Source organism: Trichogramma pretiosum, unplaced genomic scaffold, assembly GCF_000599845.2.
Source record: "Trichogramma pretiosum strain Unisexual culture from Peru unplaced genomic scaffold, Tpre_2.0 scaffold23, whole genome shotgun sequence".
Lineage (NCBI taxonomy): Eukaryota > Metazoa > Arthropoda > Insecta > Hymenoptera > Trichogrammatidae > Trichogramma > Trichogramma pretiosum.
Genome location: NW_019641629.1, coordinates 1191858 through 1212640, shown reverse-complemented (window position 1 = coordinate 1212640; position 20783 = coordinate 1191858). Strand labels below are relative to the sequence as shown.

At 45.6% G+C, this 20783-nt stretch overlaps 1 protein-coding gene across 3 annotated transcripts in view; it reads left to right on the top strand.

The window, feature by feature from the left end:
- LOC106654800 (RNA-binding protein Musashi homolog 2) overlaps nt 1-20783 on the top strand; it is a 101610-nt gene that overhangs the window by 61275 nt on the left and 19552 nt on the right. Inside the window, exons 1-2 of one of the 3 annotated variants that reach the window (XM_023459162.1) lie at nt 5235-7578; nt 9765-10179. Coding sequence is in view for 2 of the 3 variants with exons in the window: in XM_023459161.1 (XP_023314929.1) it covers nt 10148-10179 (32 nt within the window). In the remaining variant the exon portion in view is untranslated. Of the gene's footprint in view, nt 1-5234; nt 7579-9764; nt 10180-20783 lie in introns of those variants that run through there. The other 2 variants (XM_023459160.1, XM_023459161.1) reach the window with 2 other exon arrangements.

Here is a 20783-nt window from a genome sequence, read left to right as displayed (position 1 = left end):
TGTAAAACTGGAACTTTAAACCGTGTAGACTCGCTGCGCGTTCCGCTTTCTATTTATCTTGTACGAACGCGTACCACCGCGTGTACACACACACACGCACAAAGTAAAGTAAAGTATATACATTATTTAAGTAAGTAGCGAATGGTCGAATTGTGAATCGCCACCGTACGTCGCCTTGTACTTCTCTATTTATTACGAGCTGCTACTACTACTACTACGCGCTCAGGATTAAATTTCGAGACGAGACTGCGTATATATACCTATACACAGCTCCGAGAGTATAAGTGTACATTATAATACTTATGCGATGTCGCTCGCGAGCTATTTCGCCGCGCGCGGGATTATATTATATATAATATAACGTTGGCTGCTGCCTCTGTGCGAGAGAGACTCATTCCGCGTATTATCTATTTGTACAAGGTATTACGGACAGCGCGCGCCCGAGATTGCTTGTGTGTCACCTAGACTACTGCTGCTGCTGCTGCTTATATATAGCTCGTTTTCTCGCTAATGGCGAAAATATTAATTTTGACCCTTTCTCTGGCGTGCGGAGATGAGCGAGCGCGAACGAGAAAATTTTTACCAGCATCGAGTGGAAACAAAAAATAAAACGAAAAACAAAAGCTCGCAAGCGCTCTATCTGTGTCGTCTATAGTCGGTATAAGCAGAGAAAGAGAGAGCCTCTATCAATCATCGAAATCAATATGCAATTTAACCACGCGGCTCCGGCCATTTATCACCCTCTAGCGCGCGCGCGCTCGTTGTCATGCCGTATACGAGTTATATATATGTAACTAGTATGTTTCAAACGCGCTCCGCGCGTGTTAATTTTTTCACTCGTTTTTTGAGGTTATAAAGACTTTCAGGCGCGCTTCGCGCGCGTACATCTTTCAGTCAGTTTCGAAAAAGTTGCTATTTTGACCGTAGATGTCACTTTATTACGTTTCGACTCGAGTCAAAAGTCAGTCGACCAATCAGAGGCCGAATAGATTGGCTTCACTTTTAGGTCCATCTCTTTTTTATAAGTTAGATAATGAAAAGAAGAACACACGCGCAAAATGATATTCAATTTAACCCCTCGAAAAGGAGGTCTCGAATTTTCGAAAAGGGGGGAGAGAATAATAATCCGTCCGAATCGTAATATGTTTTCTACATATTATATAGCCCAAAAATATCCCAACACGTTTGTACGAGTCGATCGGGCGCGTTGCAATATATCGCGCGCGAGCAGCACAAAAGGGTTGAAAAGGCATAACGATAGTCATTACTCCGCCACGTACGTATATCGTGTGTCTTATAACGCCGTAATGCATAGAGACTTGGCGTGACTTTGATTCGCTCCTAGATAGACATTAATCGACTTTCTTGGCCGCGTGCGGCGCGGCCTACTGCTGCTGCTGCATATATACGCTGTATAGGTACGTGTAGGAACATTAAGACGCTCATCGATTTTCGCTCTCGCACACACGTACACGTACGTATAACAACAGTAGTCATGCAGGGCAATACGCTTGTTCGTGTATATATACGGCAAAGCGAAAAATAACAAAAAGCAGCAGCAGAGTATGTATTTTTATCGCATTCGTGTGCATGACGAAGGCGTACCCCTACCGCCGCGCGCGCGTGATTAATTTAATTTTCCATGCATCGCGCAACAACGATCGTTTCGATTGCTTTGATTTTCCTTTCGTTGCCACACACTGTACTTTCTGCAACATTTTGTCATTGAGGGCTGTAAAAATATATATCATTGTCTCACCGTACCAAGTGTCGCAAGCACACACCACCACGGCAACGGCGTGGAGCTTGCGAGTAACGGTATTTTGAATTTTCACAGCGGCCCCGAGGGGTTCGTTGTTTATCATTAAAAAAAAAAAAAAGAAAAAGAAAAAAAGGATATAGGATTTTTCTAAAGCTCGTGCATTGTATATCGATAAGGCTGCAGTCCTGGCCTTGCAAGCTCTGAACGAAGGAAAAATATTTCCTCCACTGCCTGCAGAGAGAGAGCTCGTCGATTCGGATTCTCTACTCTGCTCTCCTCTCTGCTCTCTGCGCTCGGGTTGTGATTTAATTTTCCTGTTTTGACCCGGAGATGAAAGCGAGCTCGTGTCATCACGGGCGAGGACTCGTCGCAGAGCAGAGCAGGCAGGCAGGCAGGCAGGACACAATAATTGTCTGCGCGCGCGCGGAGCTGTAATATCGCGCGTAGCTCGGCCCAGAGCTTTTCTGTGTATACCTACCTATACGCTCGCGCGCGCGCGGGACAACTTCCTGCTCTTTGTGTGTCCTGCAAGCCGGGCTATAGCTCGCTCGTATCGTTTTCATTTTTTGCTCGCGCCGTTATATACCGTATAAAGTCGACTCTTCTCGGGGCGCTCTTTTATATTATATTATATTATATATGAAATCCGCGACGTCGACGTCGACGTGCTGTACAGGATGTATATACACCCAAAGCTGTATGCGCGATGCACGCGGTGAATCGCGTGGACTAGACGCGCGTGTATGCAGATCGAGCTGGCTTCTCCAGTGTGCATATCCAGCAGAGTGTGAGCTCGCGATAATGTTAATTTTCGCGCTCGCTTAAATGCCTCCCCGCCGAAGCGAAGCGAAGCAGGATGAGGACGAGGCGTAGGAGGCAGCCCGCAAGATAAGCCTCGCAAGTCGGCACGTATACGCATATAATATACAGAACACATATGTGCGCTGTTATATAACGCTGCGGTTTCCTTGCGCTACGTTGTATTATACATATAACACAGAGAGTGGCAGCAGCAATTAAACGGCCACGACTACGACGACGACTACGACGCGATGACGAGGCAATGACGATGCACCAACTACCTATAACTAAACCAAACGCTCGAAAGCCGAGTAGCAGATTTCGTGGGCCGATCGTTCGATTAAAACTTGTTGCTCGTCGTGTATATTATAACGTGTGTGTGTGTGTGTGTGTGTATACTTGCGCTATAATATATATCGAGCGACTCGATCCCTGCCCTGCTTGTGTGTCGTCATGCCTTAGCAGCAGCAGCAGCAGATGCGAACCGATTCCGGCGGACGACGGCAAAGTTTGCGAGTCAATGGTCGTGTGCCGATTAAAATTCTCCGCTCGTCGTCGCCGTCGTCGAGGTACACGACGGGGGTATAGTCAATTTTATGCAAAGCTCGGCGTCGAAAATCTATATAACACAGCAGCAGCAGCAGCAGCATAGTTATATATATATGATAAAATCGATAAATCAGGCACTGCTGTTAGTCGCCGATTCGATCGGTCAGAGGGGTTCTCCAACTACTATACGAGCGAGGTAAAAAGCCATATCAGCGCGCTGCGAGCCGAGCGTAGTAGTAGTAGGCGAACTTCGAGAGGCTAATGCGCGCCTCGGTAACAAGCTGCACGAAGGACAGATAAATTTTCATCTTTTCCTCCTCTTATACGTCGCTCTGGCTAGCTCGCTCGGCGTATACATATTACATACGCGATGCACGCGCGCCTCGTCGTGTGTATACGACGTAATCCAAGCCTCTCTGCTTCTTCTCTCTACTCGTATGTACTAAAAAAAAAATAAACAACAACGTACAAAAAGAAAAACAAAAAAGAAAAGAGTTTACGTGTGTATAAAGGTGAAAGAATCTGCACTCGTGTACGCATACACTTGCTCAGAGCTAAATGAAATACGCGCCGTGCAGCGCACAGCACACAGCACGCGCGAGATGCTTTTATTTTTTTAAGCGGCTACTTAATGATACGCATTTTGTATGTATACGAGCTGCTCTACGTACAGCTTGTGTGTGTATATATAGTTTCTGACGACGTTAAAATTCACGAGACGACGCGCGCTCGAAAGTGTCAGGCTCTAGGCAGGCAGGCAGGTAGACGGACTTTTCACTGAAAATGCCGTCGAGAGAGAGGAAGACTCTCTTATACTTTGCATCGATACTGTCTCTCGCTCCTCTCTTCGTCGTCGTCGTCGTCGTCGTCTCTGTGTACAATACTCGTGCCTGCAGCGAATATATTGACACATGGAAGCGCATAGGCGCAGATAGAGAGACAGAGAGAGAGAGAGAGACAGACTCTCGTCGACGATGAGATAGTGTCATTCCGCAAGCTACCTCGAGTCGAGTTAAGTAATAATAATAATAAAGTTCCCGCATTGCCTCTACGCGAGAAGGAGGCGCGAGACTTTTCAACTTCTTCTTTCGGAGGTAGTATAGCTTATCAAAGAGGAAATGTACAGCAATACGCTGTATATACCTTCGATGATATATATATATAGAGAGAGAGAGGCGCGTATACGAATCGATCGGGTTTTATAGGATGTTTAGAGAAAAACACGCGAAGAACATGTTGCTGTTGCCGCTACTACTGCGTATCATCGGGGACGTATCGTCTGTCGGATATTATTGATTGGTTGGTGTGTATATATAAAAAAAAGGAGAGAGAGAGAAACTCCGAAGTACGATATCCATGGATGCTTCTTACATATTACACATTTTAATACTGGGATAGTAGTTTTATTATTGGGATCGTCATCCCCGATTGGAGTCGTGCAACAGGAACGGTTGACTTCTCGAGCTTTTTTTGACGGCTGGACACGATACACGTGCTTACGTATCACCTATAAAATACTCTACACGAAACAAGGGTATAGTATGTTCGGAGCGAGGAACGTTCGCTGCCGAACCGACACCGCAGTTCTTCCCCTTTCTCTCTCTTGTATAGCCGGTCTTGCGCGAATTTCGATAAAAAATATATGCCCTTGACGCCCGGGAGTCTCCATCCCCCTTCGAAATAAGATTTTTCTCTCCCCTTCCTTTCTCTCTCTCTCTTCGAGCTTGAATATTATACCTGATTTTCGTTCGATCCCACATAATATTTCCCCCGGTGCGCTTGCACTCAAAAGCGTACGCGTGGGTGCGTGTCGCGTGCTCATAAGACAGTACGTAACATTACGAAATATAAGATCGTAAGGAAGCTTTCACCGCGCGGGCATACACAACATGGTCGGCGCGATGCAGCTGTGTCATGTACCGCGTGTACCACCGCTGATTATACACAGTCATGTAATGTACGCAGTCGTGGACACACCTGCGCGCGGGGGGGTCACCAGCGACGAACGATTTTTTTTTTTCGCGAATCCGAAATCTGCAACGAATTCGTCGATGATGAGCACGAGCTCCGAACTTTCCCGAGTAACGTCAGTAACTTCGCCGCGTGCGCGCATGCATCGCGCAAGGAAGGAAGCCTCTATAGTCTCTACAGGCAGGAACAGGAGGGCGAGTTTGCGAAACCTTCGCTGAGATGTCGCTAGCTGTACTACGCGAAAACCGTGTGCGCGCGGACTACCACTACCACTACTACATCGGAGAACTTTTCTCGCTGCACTCGTATAGCGTTGTGTGCATGTGCAATACATGTACATATACTAGCGGTGCATTATGTAGGCATACACATCTCTCTCTCTCTCTCTCTCTTTCGCTCTGTACTTGGTAATATAGCTCTCGTGCAGCAGACTCGCCATGTACATACATATAATGCGTGCTCTACGGCCTGTCAGAGAGAGACCATATACACACAAGCGGCCCGATTCGACGTTGTGTGCGTTCGTATATACGTGTGGAACGTCGGCTGTGCGCTGTGCGCGTTCTCCCCCCCTTCTCTCTCTACATAGCACAGAGTCTGCTGGAGCATGAACTGCTCCCTTTGTCTCTCTCTCTCTCTCTCTCCCTCGACCCTCGCGAGTTTGCCGGGCGGCTTATATATACCGCATATACCATACTATAGCGCACATATACACACATTTCGCGTCGTACAGCTGCTCTCGCAGGCTGAGGCAGGCTGCTGCGAGCGTGTGCCTTGTGCTTCGGTTCTGCGCGCGCACCAGCGGCAGCACCAATACACAGCAGCGGCTTGGCGTACACATATAGTTCGCCGCGCAGTAGAGAGAGCGCGAGCGAGCGAATATATAGGCAGCAGCGGCGAGCGAGAACGAGAGAAAGAGAGAGAGACAGAGCGCGCGAGGCAAGCAGTTGTGAGCGGTTGCCCGACACTAAAGCAACTCTCCTCCTGTATTATATATATAAAACCCGAAACGTTACTGTGTATATACCCAGTGTTGATATATAAACGCGGCGCGCCGTGCACAGTACACACGCATACGTACCCTGTATAAACGCGGATATATAATACAACAACGCGAACGAACGCCGCAGTCGCCGCGCGAGTTTTCTCAGTGCAGGCACACCGTACTCGGTAGTAGATAGCCGCAGAGTTGCACGTTTTCGTAATACACATCCGTGTGTAGCTGTAAAAAAATAACAATAAAGTGGTAACGTGTACCCTTTCCCCGCAAAATATATAATAATAATTGAAAAAGAGAACGAGGACCAAGAGACTCACCCAAAGTGCCAAATAATAATAATAATAATAATCGATAATAATCGAGCGACGACGCGAGATATACGAGATCTTCGAATCCTGTGTAAGTTTCGTCGATATATTCCTCTGTCTCGACGACGTTTTTCGCATTACATTTTATACAGTGCATGTCTACATATCTCTGTGAGTGTGTGTGTGTGTGTGCGCGCAAACCATCGAAAGCGTGGTTCGGCAGTGCAGTTACTACTACTACGCACTCGTACGAAGCTTTTTTTGTTGCTAATAAAGCATATATAGTGTCTATATAGAGCGAAGCGTGCGCCCGAGACGCCGAGAGAAGTGAAATTTAATCCAGTAAGCGCGTCGAAGGATAAGCTGTCTGTCTGCGTGCGTTTCGTCGTTGTTGTTACGAATACGCACCGCTGCCCTGCACTCGTACATTCAACGTATATAAAACAAGAAGAACCAGGAGACGTCTCGAGCCGGCTTCTTGTACTACTCCGTTCTTCCTCTCTGCCTCCGTGTCTCTGTCTGTCTGTGTGTGTTGTCCTCTCCGCTGCCTTCTTCGCAGTACACACACACACACAAACACACATATAAGAAGTATTAAAGCTGCAGTGCAGCTACATCAGGGATCGCGTTTCGCGCGAGAGAGAGAAGCCGCCAGAGCCAACACAGCCGCATTTATAGCCGCGGCAAAGCGGAGCAGAGCAGCAGCAGCAGCAGCAGCGCGTCTCTTTTTTTGCGTACATATAATACGCGCGGCGCACTCGTCGTCGTCGTCGTCGTATAGTATATAGAGAATCCTCGGCCCAGCAGCAGCAGCAGCAACAACCACTTGTGTGTACATCTCTGCCGTTGCCGCAGTTCGCCTGCGTGCGCGTCTACTACTACTCTCTGTGCCTTCAGTGATATATATATATATATATATAAAGTGGTTCGTGCGTATGTGTGAGGAATATATATATACCGACACACACGTTCTGAAACGACTCGCCGGTTTTCTTTGTGCATGTGTGCAGTGTGTTGTATCTGTGTGAGTGATCATCCTTGAATTCGACGAGCGAGAGAGAGAGAAGCGAGCGAGCGAGCGAGCGAGCCAACCCTCTCTGCGTGCCGCATACGTAAATCAAACACACGACTGTATAACAAAAAAAAAAATCGCACCCGAATATCCGGCTTCCAAGCACGACCAACGGGTTTGTACCAATTTTTTTGTTTGTTATTTTTTAACGTTTTTTTTTCATTTTGTTTCTTCTATTCTTTACGATTACTGTCCTCTCGATCTCATTCATTGTTCATCTGTATATATTGTTTAACTAAAAAAAAAAAAAAAATTGAAGTAAATTGATAAACACAACTACTCGCACACGGACACACATCGTACACATTAACACGTAATTACAAATATGTATATAGACGTTCGAGTATGTATTTTAATTAATTTGTTGTGTGTTGTATATAAAGTTGCTGTAGTACATTGCGTAGGCCCGCAAGGCGCGGGGAATTATCGGGGAGTCTTTGGCGTTTTGTTGTCGATGATGCTTTTGGTAGTATAATAACGATTTGCTCCTCTATTTATACACATACATACATGCTGCACTGTTTTTGTACCTATATATACGTTTGTGCGCTGCTTCATACCTTCTACATATCCTACCTACCTACCTCACTACCTACCATGCATGTTATGTGTGCATATATCTGGTCCTGTCTGCATGTATACACATAGCAGTCGGTTCGTTCCATAATCGATAAGTCTCTCTCTCTCTCTCATTTCTCCTGTGCAACTGTGTGTGCATTATATACGATACCGAAACGTATACGTGTGTGTATCGCGTATTTATACACGCACATGCACGCAAACGAATATACAGACAACACTTGTCTCTCTGACATGACGTGCGGAATTACGATAGCGAGTTTTCGTACTTGTATAACTCCTTGCTTCAACTATCGAGCACGAGGCTCTCTTTTTTTATTTGACTCGCAGCACATTTTGTTTCCGAGGAGAGACCGAGGAACCAACTGCACATCAGTACATTGAAACCGCACACCTATATAGATACGAAATAGTTGAAAAACGAAGCTGTTGCACGTGTGTATCCTCTCTCACTCTCATCCGCCTTGGCACATAAGCTCTCTTTCCCCAATGATGCCTCTTTTTCTTCTTCTTTTTCTACTTCTCTAGCTGCTCTCCCACACACAACCATACAGAGTCGGTCGTCTCCACTTTCTTTTCCTCTCTGCGGCAACTTTATAATCCTGATTTTTTTTTTCTTCTCTTCTTCTTCTTCTTAAAAACTGAGTATAAGGAGAGAGAACCTCGAGGCGCACATCCACAGCAGCAGGCGGCACACACAGCCGCAGCAGCAGCAGCAACTCTCTGGCCTCCCCCGCTTTTGCCCAAGCATCTTTTTCTCTCTCTCATTTTTTCGTGTCTTTTTCTCGCTCTCGCTCCCTCTTTCTTTCTCTCTGCCTCTGCCGCTGCTATAGCTGCATGGGCTTTGTTCGTGCAGCCGACGCCGCGCAACTACTACGAGAGAGAGGCAGAGAGTATATATACTCTTTCATATCGCACGAGTGGGTATAAGCCAGAGAAAGAGTGAGAGACAGACAGACGGAGGACTGGAAACACAAGCCTGCTTGCCTGATACACGAGTCCACGTATATGTGCGTGTGTCCTATGTGTGTGTGTGAGTGCCGCTAAAGGTTTCGCACGTGAGCGAGAGCAAGACGGCAAGTTTTATACACACAATATTGCTCGCGTTTCTCGCACACACATGTGTTTTTTCGCACACGGCACTGGCTAGTCCTTTTTTTTTCTGCTGCTTGCTCTGCGCGCCAATGTGCGCGCTGCTGCTCCGGCCATGCCATGGGTTGTGCTGCTGCTGCGCATGATGCATGCATGCAACGGCCGTATATACCGAAATCGAAAGGAGCCAGCAGCGGCAGTTTGCGCGCGCTTTGTTTTCCTCGCGGCACAAAGCACAAGCAGCATATTTCACTTCTCACCCGCTCTCGAAAACTTGCCTCACATGCATCCTTAACTATATATATTATCTATTATACCCGCTCCATTTTCCACGCCAAACCATAGCAATGTAATAAGTTTATAATAATACACGCATGTTCTCTGGCTAATTTTATTGCATTAAAAAACCATTGCAACAACAACAACGCACATACATACATACATACACACGCACGATACAACAACAACAACAACAACATTAATTACGCGGCAGAATTCATTTAACCCATTTTTTTTTCTCCTTCCATCTAACATTTAATTATAAAAAAAAAAAAAAAAGAAAAATATATTTCGAGTATTCTGAGTTTACTATGAGCCTCTTGTTTTCTCTTGACAATTGCTGGTGTTCAGTGTTGGCTCTAGCTGATGTTTTGGGCTTGGTTACCGCAGTGTGTGCATCTTCTTCTTCTATCCTCTTATAAAAACCCACAACACCTATTCATCGACGCTACCATCACCACCACAACTACTACTACTACTACACCGGGGCGAGAGAATCCAGAAGTGGCAATACAGAGATAACCGATTCGCCTAAATTTATTCGCGGGGCGCTCACGAGGAAGAGATCGGACTAGCAGCAGCAGCAGAGGCAAATCGTCGCATCGCACAAGCCGTCGTCGTCGTCCGTTGATCAAACGGCGACGATCGCACAGCTTAAACACACCGGCGCCAAGACGACGACCACAACGACCTTGGCCGATTCCACCACCACCACGTCCATCAATACGACGAGGATGTTTCCGTACACGACGTTTCCCGCAGTCGGGTAAGAGAACCAAAAAAAAAAAAAAAACACGCAACCCATCATTTAAAAAAAAAAAAAGCCAAAAAAGAACTGTCATGCTCTTCTGTATAATCCTCCACCCACCTGCATTACAACAAAGATATTTTCTCTCACATTTGTGACTGTATTTTACTACTATAATTCTGTACTCGTGTGGAACGCGAGTCGATAAGGATGTAGGCAGACGACGATCGAGAGAGGCTTGACCGAGAAACATGTGTACGCTAAAGCTTTAAATGTATTGTCCGCAAATAAAGCTACTTCTTTTTTTTTGACAACTGTAATACTTATCGAGATTATCGAAAAACTTGTGGTACACTTCTCGACGCCACCACCACCATCATCCACCTCTCGTCGTCGTCGTCGCTTAATCCTTATCGACGAGCTACTTAGAATTTGTAGCACGCCTTGACACTCGTCTACTTAGAATTCAATCACATTAGAGCAGACACAGACGCAGAGAGTCGGGCCCTGTAATAGTGATGATCATTACATTACATTACAGGAAGAAAAAAAAAGCAGAAGAAACGAGTACCGACTCTCAACGCGTGTTGGTATGCGTAATGTGGTCGAATGTAAACGACTTGTTGCTTGAGTTTTAATATATGAATTTCAACGGGTCGCCCATCTCTATACTTAACACGTATCATATGATTTAATATATATATCTCTCGATACTTGCATTACTTTACATTTATATCTCTTACTCGTGTATTTATTATTTATACTCTTTGTTATTGGTTTTGGCCGTTGCTCGTCCGTAGTTGGTTTTTTTTTATATCTACATAGAATTAATTTTTCATCATTATTGGCTCTTTTATCGACTACATTGCATAAATACGATATTAGAAAAATTGTAGCATATATATTATATTATTATTATTATAGTGTGTTTTTAATAAACTTATCAATAACACGGGGAGCTATATTGTGTTTTTGAACTCTATACTTACTATCGTGAGTTCTTTGCATTACAAGCGGGGCGGGCGCGCAGTTTCCCGAGGATAGTCCATGCATACACATGACTGCAGCGAGACCGGCGAACTTGGGCGAGTCGGAGAGAGAGAGAGAGTTTTATAATATTTACGTAGGAATTTACTCAATCAACAATTTCTCTCTCTGTCTCGCTCGCTCTCTTGCTCTAGCCTCTGTTTGTTCGCTCGCTGATGTATCGACTTTCCTGGGGTAATTACATGCCGTCTTTCGCTGTGTAAGAGGAAAAGCAAAACTCGATCTATTAGTTTTTATATAAACATTTTCATTGGTTAGTTGAAACTTTTTTTCTCTTAGCTTTTATTGTTCTTGAACAGTGTGTAAGATATTTCTATAATTTTACGTAATACATATTTCATTGATCGCTCGACTCGTTACTGTGGTTTATTTGTATGAAATTGAATAACATATAATATATAGACGAGCGAGATAGCCAGCGCTCATTATTTACCCCGTAAATATCGTTGTAAAACTAATTTATTTTTTATTTATTTCATTCTGCCTGAATTATATATAAAACGCCTATACCTTACCAACGTATTAATGCATCGTTTGTGATTAATTTATTATTACGTTGAAAACTATATCTTCAGTGTCTCTCTTGTCGCATCGAATATTTAGAATTCGCGCGCGCTGCTGCGTGGGTATATACAGTAGTAGAGAAGAGGATCTGCGTGGATGACTTTGAGCTCGAAAGTAACAGCGAGGTGCTTATATTATATATACGTACTTTACACACGCTGTGGTGGTCCGCGCGCGCGCATAATCATCATCGACGCAGATCCGTCGTCCCGTAATACTTAACTGGAATGCATAATTCGATTATCCATTTATTTTTCATTAGCTAATATCGCACGTGGAGAGCGTCGGGAGGGTCACTACTCTGCCATAGTTAGCTAGCTTATATATGTGAAACTAATTATTTGTTTGATCAAGGGGTTATTATGCAGTTATCGTAGATGTGCATGCCTGTGCCGCCACCAGCAGCAAACTCTCTAAAACGTCGATTTACTCTCGAAATAACGCGCTATCATCGCCCTGTGTATCAGAAGACATTTTCCTCTGTATCGTGGCATTAAACATAACTGTACGTTTCGTTCGTCTCTCTACGACTTTATTTTCTACCAATTTTTTTTTCTTACGCTTCCTTGATCATGAAAAAAAAAAAAAAAGAAAAAATACACCGTGGGCTCGATCATCATCGAACTGTCGCTCGAAAATATCAGTCCCGCTGATTTTCCGGACAGCTAGGTCACACGATCGAAAATACGTTCGCTTTTGCAACTTTCGATTGGGGGCAAAAGTTTCGATTCGCCATTGTTGTTGTTACTGATAAACCATAGGAGAAAATAAATTCAAAGTAGCGCGTGCCGAATTATTCCCGATTCGTCTTAGTCACTCATTTAACTTTCTCTCGCTTGTGTCGGTGTTTTTAACCGAGACAAATAAAGCGTGTTAACTAGATGTTGTACACGGCAATAAAGAATCCCGAAAAATGATCATTTCAACAAGATTCTTTGGCCACATAAGTATATACACACCCAAACCTCGTTTGATCGTAATTTATTCGTAATATATTTTCTCGTCTGCATATCCACTTGACGACTCGTGTGTCTCTCGCATATTTTTGATTCGTGATGCGTATCAAATGTTTACCAACAACACGGAGCGGCGGCGGCGTATTATCTCTCTCGTGAAGCATGGCTTAATTTTAAACCGAACTCTCGGCGCGTCTTAATTTGCTGTATCAGCCTTAGAGGCTGTGTATACACACACATTACTTTCTCCTCTCTCGGCAGTAGCCGTTGCTTGACAGAAGGCTCATTGATAGCCGGAAACCAGTGTAAAAATTAAAAGGCCATTCTCTGTATATAGTATAGTGCTTATCAGGAGTTGCTTTTTTTTATGTCACTGCTGCTACTACAGAAACCGGAATCACGGATATCGAAGCGAAAGAAATCGATTCACTCCGTATATATACAGCCGAGCGGAGCTTAGTAGAGGAGTATAAATTAATCGCTCTCGTCGTGGATGTTAATGAAATCGTCGAATTAAATTGTTATTTCATTATGTACCCCCGATGCGCAGAGAGTGCAAGTTACGATCGGGAGAGAGAGAATCATTGGTTTCGACAATGACGCACGGCGCGTAGTATGGCTGCAGCAGCATTCAGTGCACAATTGGAAAATTAATAATCAATGCCGTAATATTCTCCTCGCTTTGCTCGCTCGTGTATATACATTCGACCTGGACGTGCAAAATTTCTTCGTCGAGCGATTTGGAAAAGTCGATTTGGACCGTTTGTGCGAGATGAATAAAAAATAAGAATCCGAGAGCACGTCTATACCCATACGGCAGGAAGAATATTTGGTCGAAGGTTTTCGAGCGTTCTCGTGCAGCAGCTTATAGGACCCTGACAATGGGCATACTCCTGCCTCTACACTTGATACACACACACACACTCACACACGAGCGTATGTATAGCGTAGGTATACGTATGATCGAAGGGGAAAATTCTCGAAAGGCAATTCGCGCGCGAGAGAGAGAGAGAGAGAGCAAAAGCGAGCGAGAACGAAGGATATGGCGGTGTTGCCACGGGCAACAACGCGCTCCACTATATAGCCATAGCGAACAAAGAAAGACAGAGCCAAGAGAGAAGAGAGAGAGAGAGAGAGAGAGAGAGAGAAACCCCGTGCATGCACAGCGCGGCACGGGTATACTATATATATATATTGAAACGACGACGCGCAGATGGCTACAAGAACACGAGAGAGCGATTGCCGGAGCTAGCGAGGCGAGGCGAGGGACAACGAAACTTTAAACGCGCGCGGCGAGGCGCGCACACACACCAACAACAACAACACTCTGTACTTACTTTACTTTGCTGCTGCTGTTGCTCGCCGCGCGGAGAAAGAGAAAAGCGTGTGTTTTTGTGCCGCGCGGTGGCCTTTCCGCAAGCGCAAATGTCAATTTACGAAAAACTGCAGCAGGCAGAGCCGAGTTGGGAGTCGATCGACGACTCGCGTGCGTCGATGTATGCGTGTGTGCGTGCTGTATACAGCCTTGACGCGGAAGAAAGCGGAGTCGCGCCGAGTGCATCGTCGTACACGCATGATGCAGGACACCCACGCGCGTATATTATTATTATAAACGCATTTGAATGGCGTTGCTGCGGTACACGGCGCTGCCTTTAAGCTCGATCCTCGTGCTTATATATTATATGCCATATTCGCGCACGCCGCGACGAGTGAGAAAACATGGTATATGTGGAGGAAGAATAAATGAGAGAGAGTTCGAAGAACTGCGAGGCCGCACGTGCTTCCTCCGCCGTCGCGCAGAAAATATAGATATATGTATTTATATACACACACACACACACTCGCTCACTGACTCACATACATATGAGTCTGTGTTTATACTGTATATATATGTGTGTGTATACGCGCAGGCCGGCAGACAGATGAGGAGGAAAGAGTATATACATATAAGAGTCAGTGCCGCCACTGCGGCATGCTTCTCGGCTGCTCCATGCCGTATTTGATACTTAAACGCATACACCAGCCTCTGCAGCTTCTCGTTGTTGCCGCTGCTGCTGCTGCTGTGTGTGCGTCTTCACTGTCAAGTGGAATAAGAGCATTTGCTTGCCGCGCGCGATTATCAAGGTCGCAGCAGCAGCAGTAGACGTATATAAACTCCAGTCGAAGTTGACGACAAAGACGACTAGCCCCTGATATAAACTCGTCTTATTTGCCGCGTGCATCCGTGATCTCTTTCGCACGCGCACGCAGACGAACAATTAAACCTGCTGTGTACATAAAGACAGCAAAGTAAAAAAAAAAAAAAAAGAGTAATCGATCGGAGAGGTTGTTGTCGATCGACGAGCGCAAAAATAAAGCGCGAGAGGAGACAGAGAGCAAAGACTTATTATTATATACTTTTTTGACCTACTTTCGATCTGCGATGCTCATTATGTGTGTGTGTGTGTCTCTCTCGAACGATAATGGGTACCTACTCTCTCTCTCGTCGTTTGGAGCAAGTAAAGAGCGTCTTTTTTTTCGCGAGAGAGAGAGAGAGAGAGCAATTTTACTTACCCCCCACGCCGCGACGACGGCCCTTCGGGCGAAACAATCTTCTTTATGTTTGCTGCTATACGCGTTTATGCGCAGGTCGCGATATTAAAGTTAACTTATTTCTTTTCTGCCGCGATGACGAACAACAAAAACACTGCGCACACAATGAGTGCGCGTATTTTATTTTATAATTTATGTATCGATTTTATTCATGACCGTCGTTAGACCGAGGCGAGTAGAAATGACCAACTATCTCTCGCTCTCGTTTCGGAACGTAAATCATTATAATATAAATAAACATTTTGCCACAAATTATTAATGCGATCGTCGTTGCCTGGAAGTTGGTGTATAGTATAGGCAGCGTTCGGAAAATGTATACAAGTTCTAATAACAAGTTATGCAACAGGCAGTTACTCTATACCCCGCGATATGTATACCAATATATAAACCAACACACCGAGAAACGCGATATATATACGGCGCGGGGCGGGCCGAGGAGGGAGATTGCACAACCTCGTCGTCGTCGACGTTACCGGACTTTAACTCGCGCGCTCACCGAGACACATAATAGCCGCAAACTTACGAATTTTTTTTTAATATAATTTTCAATCTTCTCTATCGTCTCGATGAGGAGACAACAACTACTTCTTTTTCGGCGGTGGACTCTTCACGATGCACTCGGACGTATCTTGGCCAATCTCGTCGGTCGGCTTGCCTTCCGCGTCGAGCATTCGCTCGCCTCTCATCAAGCGATATCGATTGTCCAGATGTATGCAGGGCTTCCAGTCGTACGTTTTCATCCACTATAGATGCGCCACCGCCACCGTCGTCGCCAGGAATGAAAAAAACACAGAGAACAGAAAAAAAACAGAGCACGAATACATCAATGTTATGCATACGCCTTCAGTGATAAATGTGTGTGTGTGTACGTCGAAAAAAAAAAACGTAAAGAGAGAGAGAAAAAAGGACCAAAAAGGGAAGAAATGATACGAAAGCTCTCTAGCGCGTGATGAGAATAAAAAAAGGGCCTTCCTCTCTCGCTCTGGTATCTATACACGAGACTAGCGCGTATGTATCGATTTCCATTTGGAATTTTTGTAAAAATATTTACGAGCACACGCGCGTCTCGCGCTAATGCATACGTATATATGCAGCGTGGATAGGATACATATATTTTTCCAATGCATGCAAAAAACGCTTGTGAGAGAGCAGCGCCACTAATGCGCGTGAAAGTATTTTTTTTTCGACGATTGTGTAAGAAATGAAAAAAAAAAAAAAATAATAATAAACGTCCGGACTGCAGCGGCAGCGGCAATTCGTTTTCTCATGCACTTCGATTGGATTAGAAAGTCTCTTGGGTAGTCGCGGCGATCTCTCGATCTACGTGTACAGCAATTGTTAAATGTACGCGGTGAAAAAAAGAAGAAAAAAAGTAAACGAATCGAGTTCGCGAGCTGATCTCGCGCAAACATGGATATACTGCAGCGGATAGATATACAACGATTGTGTGCTATCCGAGTCGTCGTCGTCGTCTATTTTGCCGTAAAATAATAATGAACTAATCGATGGAAACGAAGAAGAAGAAGAAGACGCGTATCATTATTGTACGTTTCGCATCGATGCTCGGCAATACTCGAAGCACAACCGAAAGGTTTTGATCCGAACGAACGTTTAGCAGAGATGGGAAATTTCCGCGCGCAATGGATATATAGATATACGTATATTCCTGTTTTCCCATTGCTCTCACCCGAAAACTTGTCATCGGAAAATCTGTATATAGCGGAGAGAGAGAGAGACTCGGAGAATCGCAATAGCAGCCGAGTTTGTAAACGCAAGCGCGTGTGCATGTATGTATGTATACATAACGTAATACTATCCCGAACTCTGTGCAAGCGAGACAGAGGGATAGAGAAATGCATATATCGACTTGAAAGAGCTCGTAAGCGGCTTGTGCCTCACCTTCTATCTCTCTGCCGCCGCTGCTCCACATATACGTATATATAATCGATGTGCCTGATACGACCTCGTACGTAATAAGCTTCTCCCCCGTCTCTCTCTTTCTGAATTATTGACAAATTCATGCCAAGTTTTCGATAAAAGCTCGTGTTCTCGCTTCTCTCTCCACTCTCCTATATCCTCGATACTTTTTCAGTGCTCGGGCTCCTTTTCTCGGGCGAGGATTCTCGGCACGAGCGTGCGGCGCACGAGAGAAAGTATATATAATCGCTTTAAGGGATGCGTAGACTCACGCACGCACACCTATCACGTATGCTTGTACACTTTCGCGCAACGACGCGAGTATACGGGCGGAGAGGAAGCCACAAAATAAAAGCGGACGCGTGTGCTGTGCTCTGCGTACACGCGTCTACCGCCTCGTCGTGTAAGACTCTGCATTATATTATATGTATAAAGTCGGGGGGGTGTGCGTGGGTGGCAGTGCTGCGCTTTGCTTCGCTGCTGTAGCTCTGTTGCGCGCGCGTGCGAGGCAAGCGTCTATATGGCCGCTGGGGATAATGCAGATTATATAAAACGGAAATGCTGTATAAAATTTATCGTTACCATCTCTCTCTCTCACCTACTATAATCGTGCCGTGCATGCGTATACACCACGAGCAAATGATACGAGAGCCCGTACTACTACTCTACTCGCGCGCAAATCTAATACCAAACCATTTCTGCGCTTGCAGAAAGCTATTATATGGATGGTGTAAAAGCACCTGGGCGCTTCTCTCTCTCGATTTTTTGCCCATGCATCGCAATTCTCGTATAATCATAATAACGACGATAATAATTCGTAACGAGAGCTACGAATGCGCGCGCGCGCGCGGGCGAGGATGATTAAAATACCGAGAACGGTAGTCATCGGGCGTTCGCGGCAACGAGAAGCGGTCAATTGAGAGAGAAAAATAGAGGAGGAGGAGGAGGAGGAGGGCTCCCCCTATTGTATTATCCAAGAGAACCGATGTAATGTATATAACCCGAGCTGCGCCACTACTACTACTACTATTGAGTCTTCGCAATATAGAAGAGATAGAGGTTCATCGGCCACAGCACACACACAGCACACACACACACTTATACACGCTGCAGCTCACGCTCAGGCGTGTCAGGCATTATCTCTCCTCGCGAATTTACGGTTTCTCGGTCGTAGTCGTAGTCGTCGTTGTTGCCGGTGATGTACAGCTCGCGAGGAGGTTTCCAGCTCTCTCTCTCTCTCTCTCTTTCTCTCTCTGTCTTGGGTTCTATGTCTCTCTCTCTCTCGGCGTGGGGCTTCGTATACTACGAGTCAACGCACGCCCGAACTCTCGTATATGTAACAGCAGACAACGCCGACGCACCAATTATTGCGCAAGCGACGATATATGTACTACTCTGCTCCGAGTGTGTGTGTGTGTGTGTGTGTGTGTGTGATTTACCTGCACTCGTTCTTCTTCACCTCCTCCCTCACTACTACTATACTGTACTATACTTGCCACCAAAGTGTCGAGGCTAAATCGAATTAGTGCCGACGACGACGAAGAAGCCCCGCGCGCGCATTTGTGCCCCGAGAGGAAACCCCAAAGCGTCGTAATCCAAGGTGTGCTGCTGCTGCCGCTGCTGCCGTTAACTTCGACCAAAAATGCAAAGGTCTTCCTCGCTCGACTGTTTCCTTTCCATGTTTCTCCGTTCTTTTCTATTATTATTATTTTCCCTTTTTTCTTTGTTTCGAGGCGCGCAGCGACTTTTGCCGACTGCGTTGCAAACTTTACACCCAAAATCTAGTTTGCAGTACGTTTCTGCTGAATTTATGCGATACGATGCCGCTTGTGCTCAGTCGCCCGCTCTCGTCAAACGTATTATGTAAATAATTTCTCTCTCTCGTTTATACCAGTGTATAAAACCACCGCGTGCAGAGTAACAGAGAGCAAATATTCCCATGGGTCTAATATTGGCACTGGCAGTATATAGCAGTGCAGTTGCCTGCCACTGCTTATAATATGTATTTCTCTCTCTCTCTCTCTCTCTCTCTCTCTCTCTGACGAATCGATACCTGCCGCGCGCAGTGCAGCAGCAGCTATATTTGAATCTCCTCTAAACGCGCGCGCGCGCGTAGCGCGTGTGTTATGCGCCTGAGAGCGTTCTGAATTCGCCTTTCGTAATATATATAACGCACAACGTATATAGTAAACGGATACGCTGCCGCGTGTACACGCCCGAGCCTCGTGTTGTTGTTGCTGCTGTGCCTTACTCATTTTCCATCCGCATTGATTTCATACTCTCTCGCTCGTGACCTTTGGCAACAATCAGTTTTTGATTACTCATCGTCGTCGTCCTGCGTCTATGCCGATCGATCGATATACACATGTAGAGCGAGAATATAATACGCGCCTCGAAGTCGAATACTTTGGCTCGGGGCTCTTTAATGGGGCCGATTATTCCGGCACGAAGCTCCGCGGAAGACAATGAGCGTGAGAGGCCTTCTCTCCGTAATATATATGTGGTTAAAGAATCTCGAACGTGGGCAAAAAAGGAAAAGAAGGAAAAAATTGGAGCAACGTCGAATTTCCGAATATATATACGAGAGATGTGCGCGCACCGAAGAAATTATACGTTATAGCGTATACACGAATTGTGTGTGTGTGTGTGTGGCACAAGCGGCTTCGAGCCGGCGGCGGCGGCAACAACAGCGATGACTCTTCGGGTCTGCCGCAGGGGAGAACTAATAAAACTTCAACTCGCGCGTCGCGAGCGCGCGCACACAATTGTTGCATTATACATCGCAAGCTGCGCCCGCCCCGACTGCCCGTGACTCTCTGCCTGCCTGGCATGAAAATAGAATATCTCACAGCTTTCAAAAGTCGTCCAGATGAGAAGCTGTTGCGCGCTCGCGTCTCGTATAAACGCGCGAACGTGTGTGTGTTGAACCTGCATTGTGCGCCTAAATAATGTACCTAAATAAAAGGCAAAACACACGTCGAGAATTGAAACGAAGTTTTCTGACGAACGTGCGCGGCGAAATTCGCAATCGAGTAACTCTCGAACGTATAGCGCATTAATTTTTTTATATCGATATATCGTTGTACGAATTGCGACCAGTTGCTAACGCGGCAGGTAGTACAGTTTGATTCCTCCAATTCGTTCTAATGGCCGAGGCATTAAATCGGCCTTTTGACCCAAGACACTTCTGGCTTCTCTCGATGATCAGACGGAAAATGGCTCTTTCTCGTTTCTCTCCCTCTATCTTGTACGTCTCGTATTTAGCTCTGTCTATGTGCACACCTCCGCTACTCAGAAACCGGGAGGGATGCAATCGACTCATTAATCCGGAGCAATTTCCACTTGGCCTCTCGGAATATACTGTTGCTGAAAAAAAAATTAATTCTCTCTCTCTCTCGCTCTCTCCATTTCTGGCAAGTGCAGCTATTAGCCGCCCGAAGTAAGAGAGAGAGAGAGAGAGAGAAAAAGAGACGATATCCAATCTAGCCTCGAGTGAGAGAGAGAGGAGTGAACGGTTTTCTAGCTGCGTCAGCTGTACACGCGCTG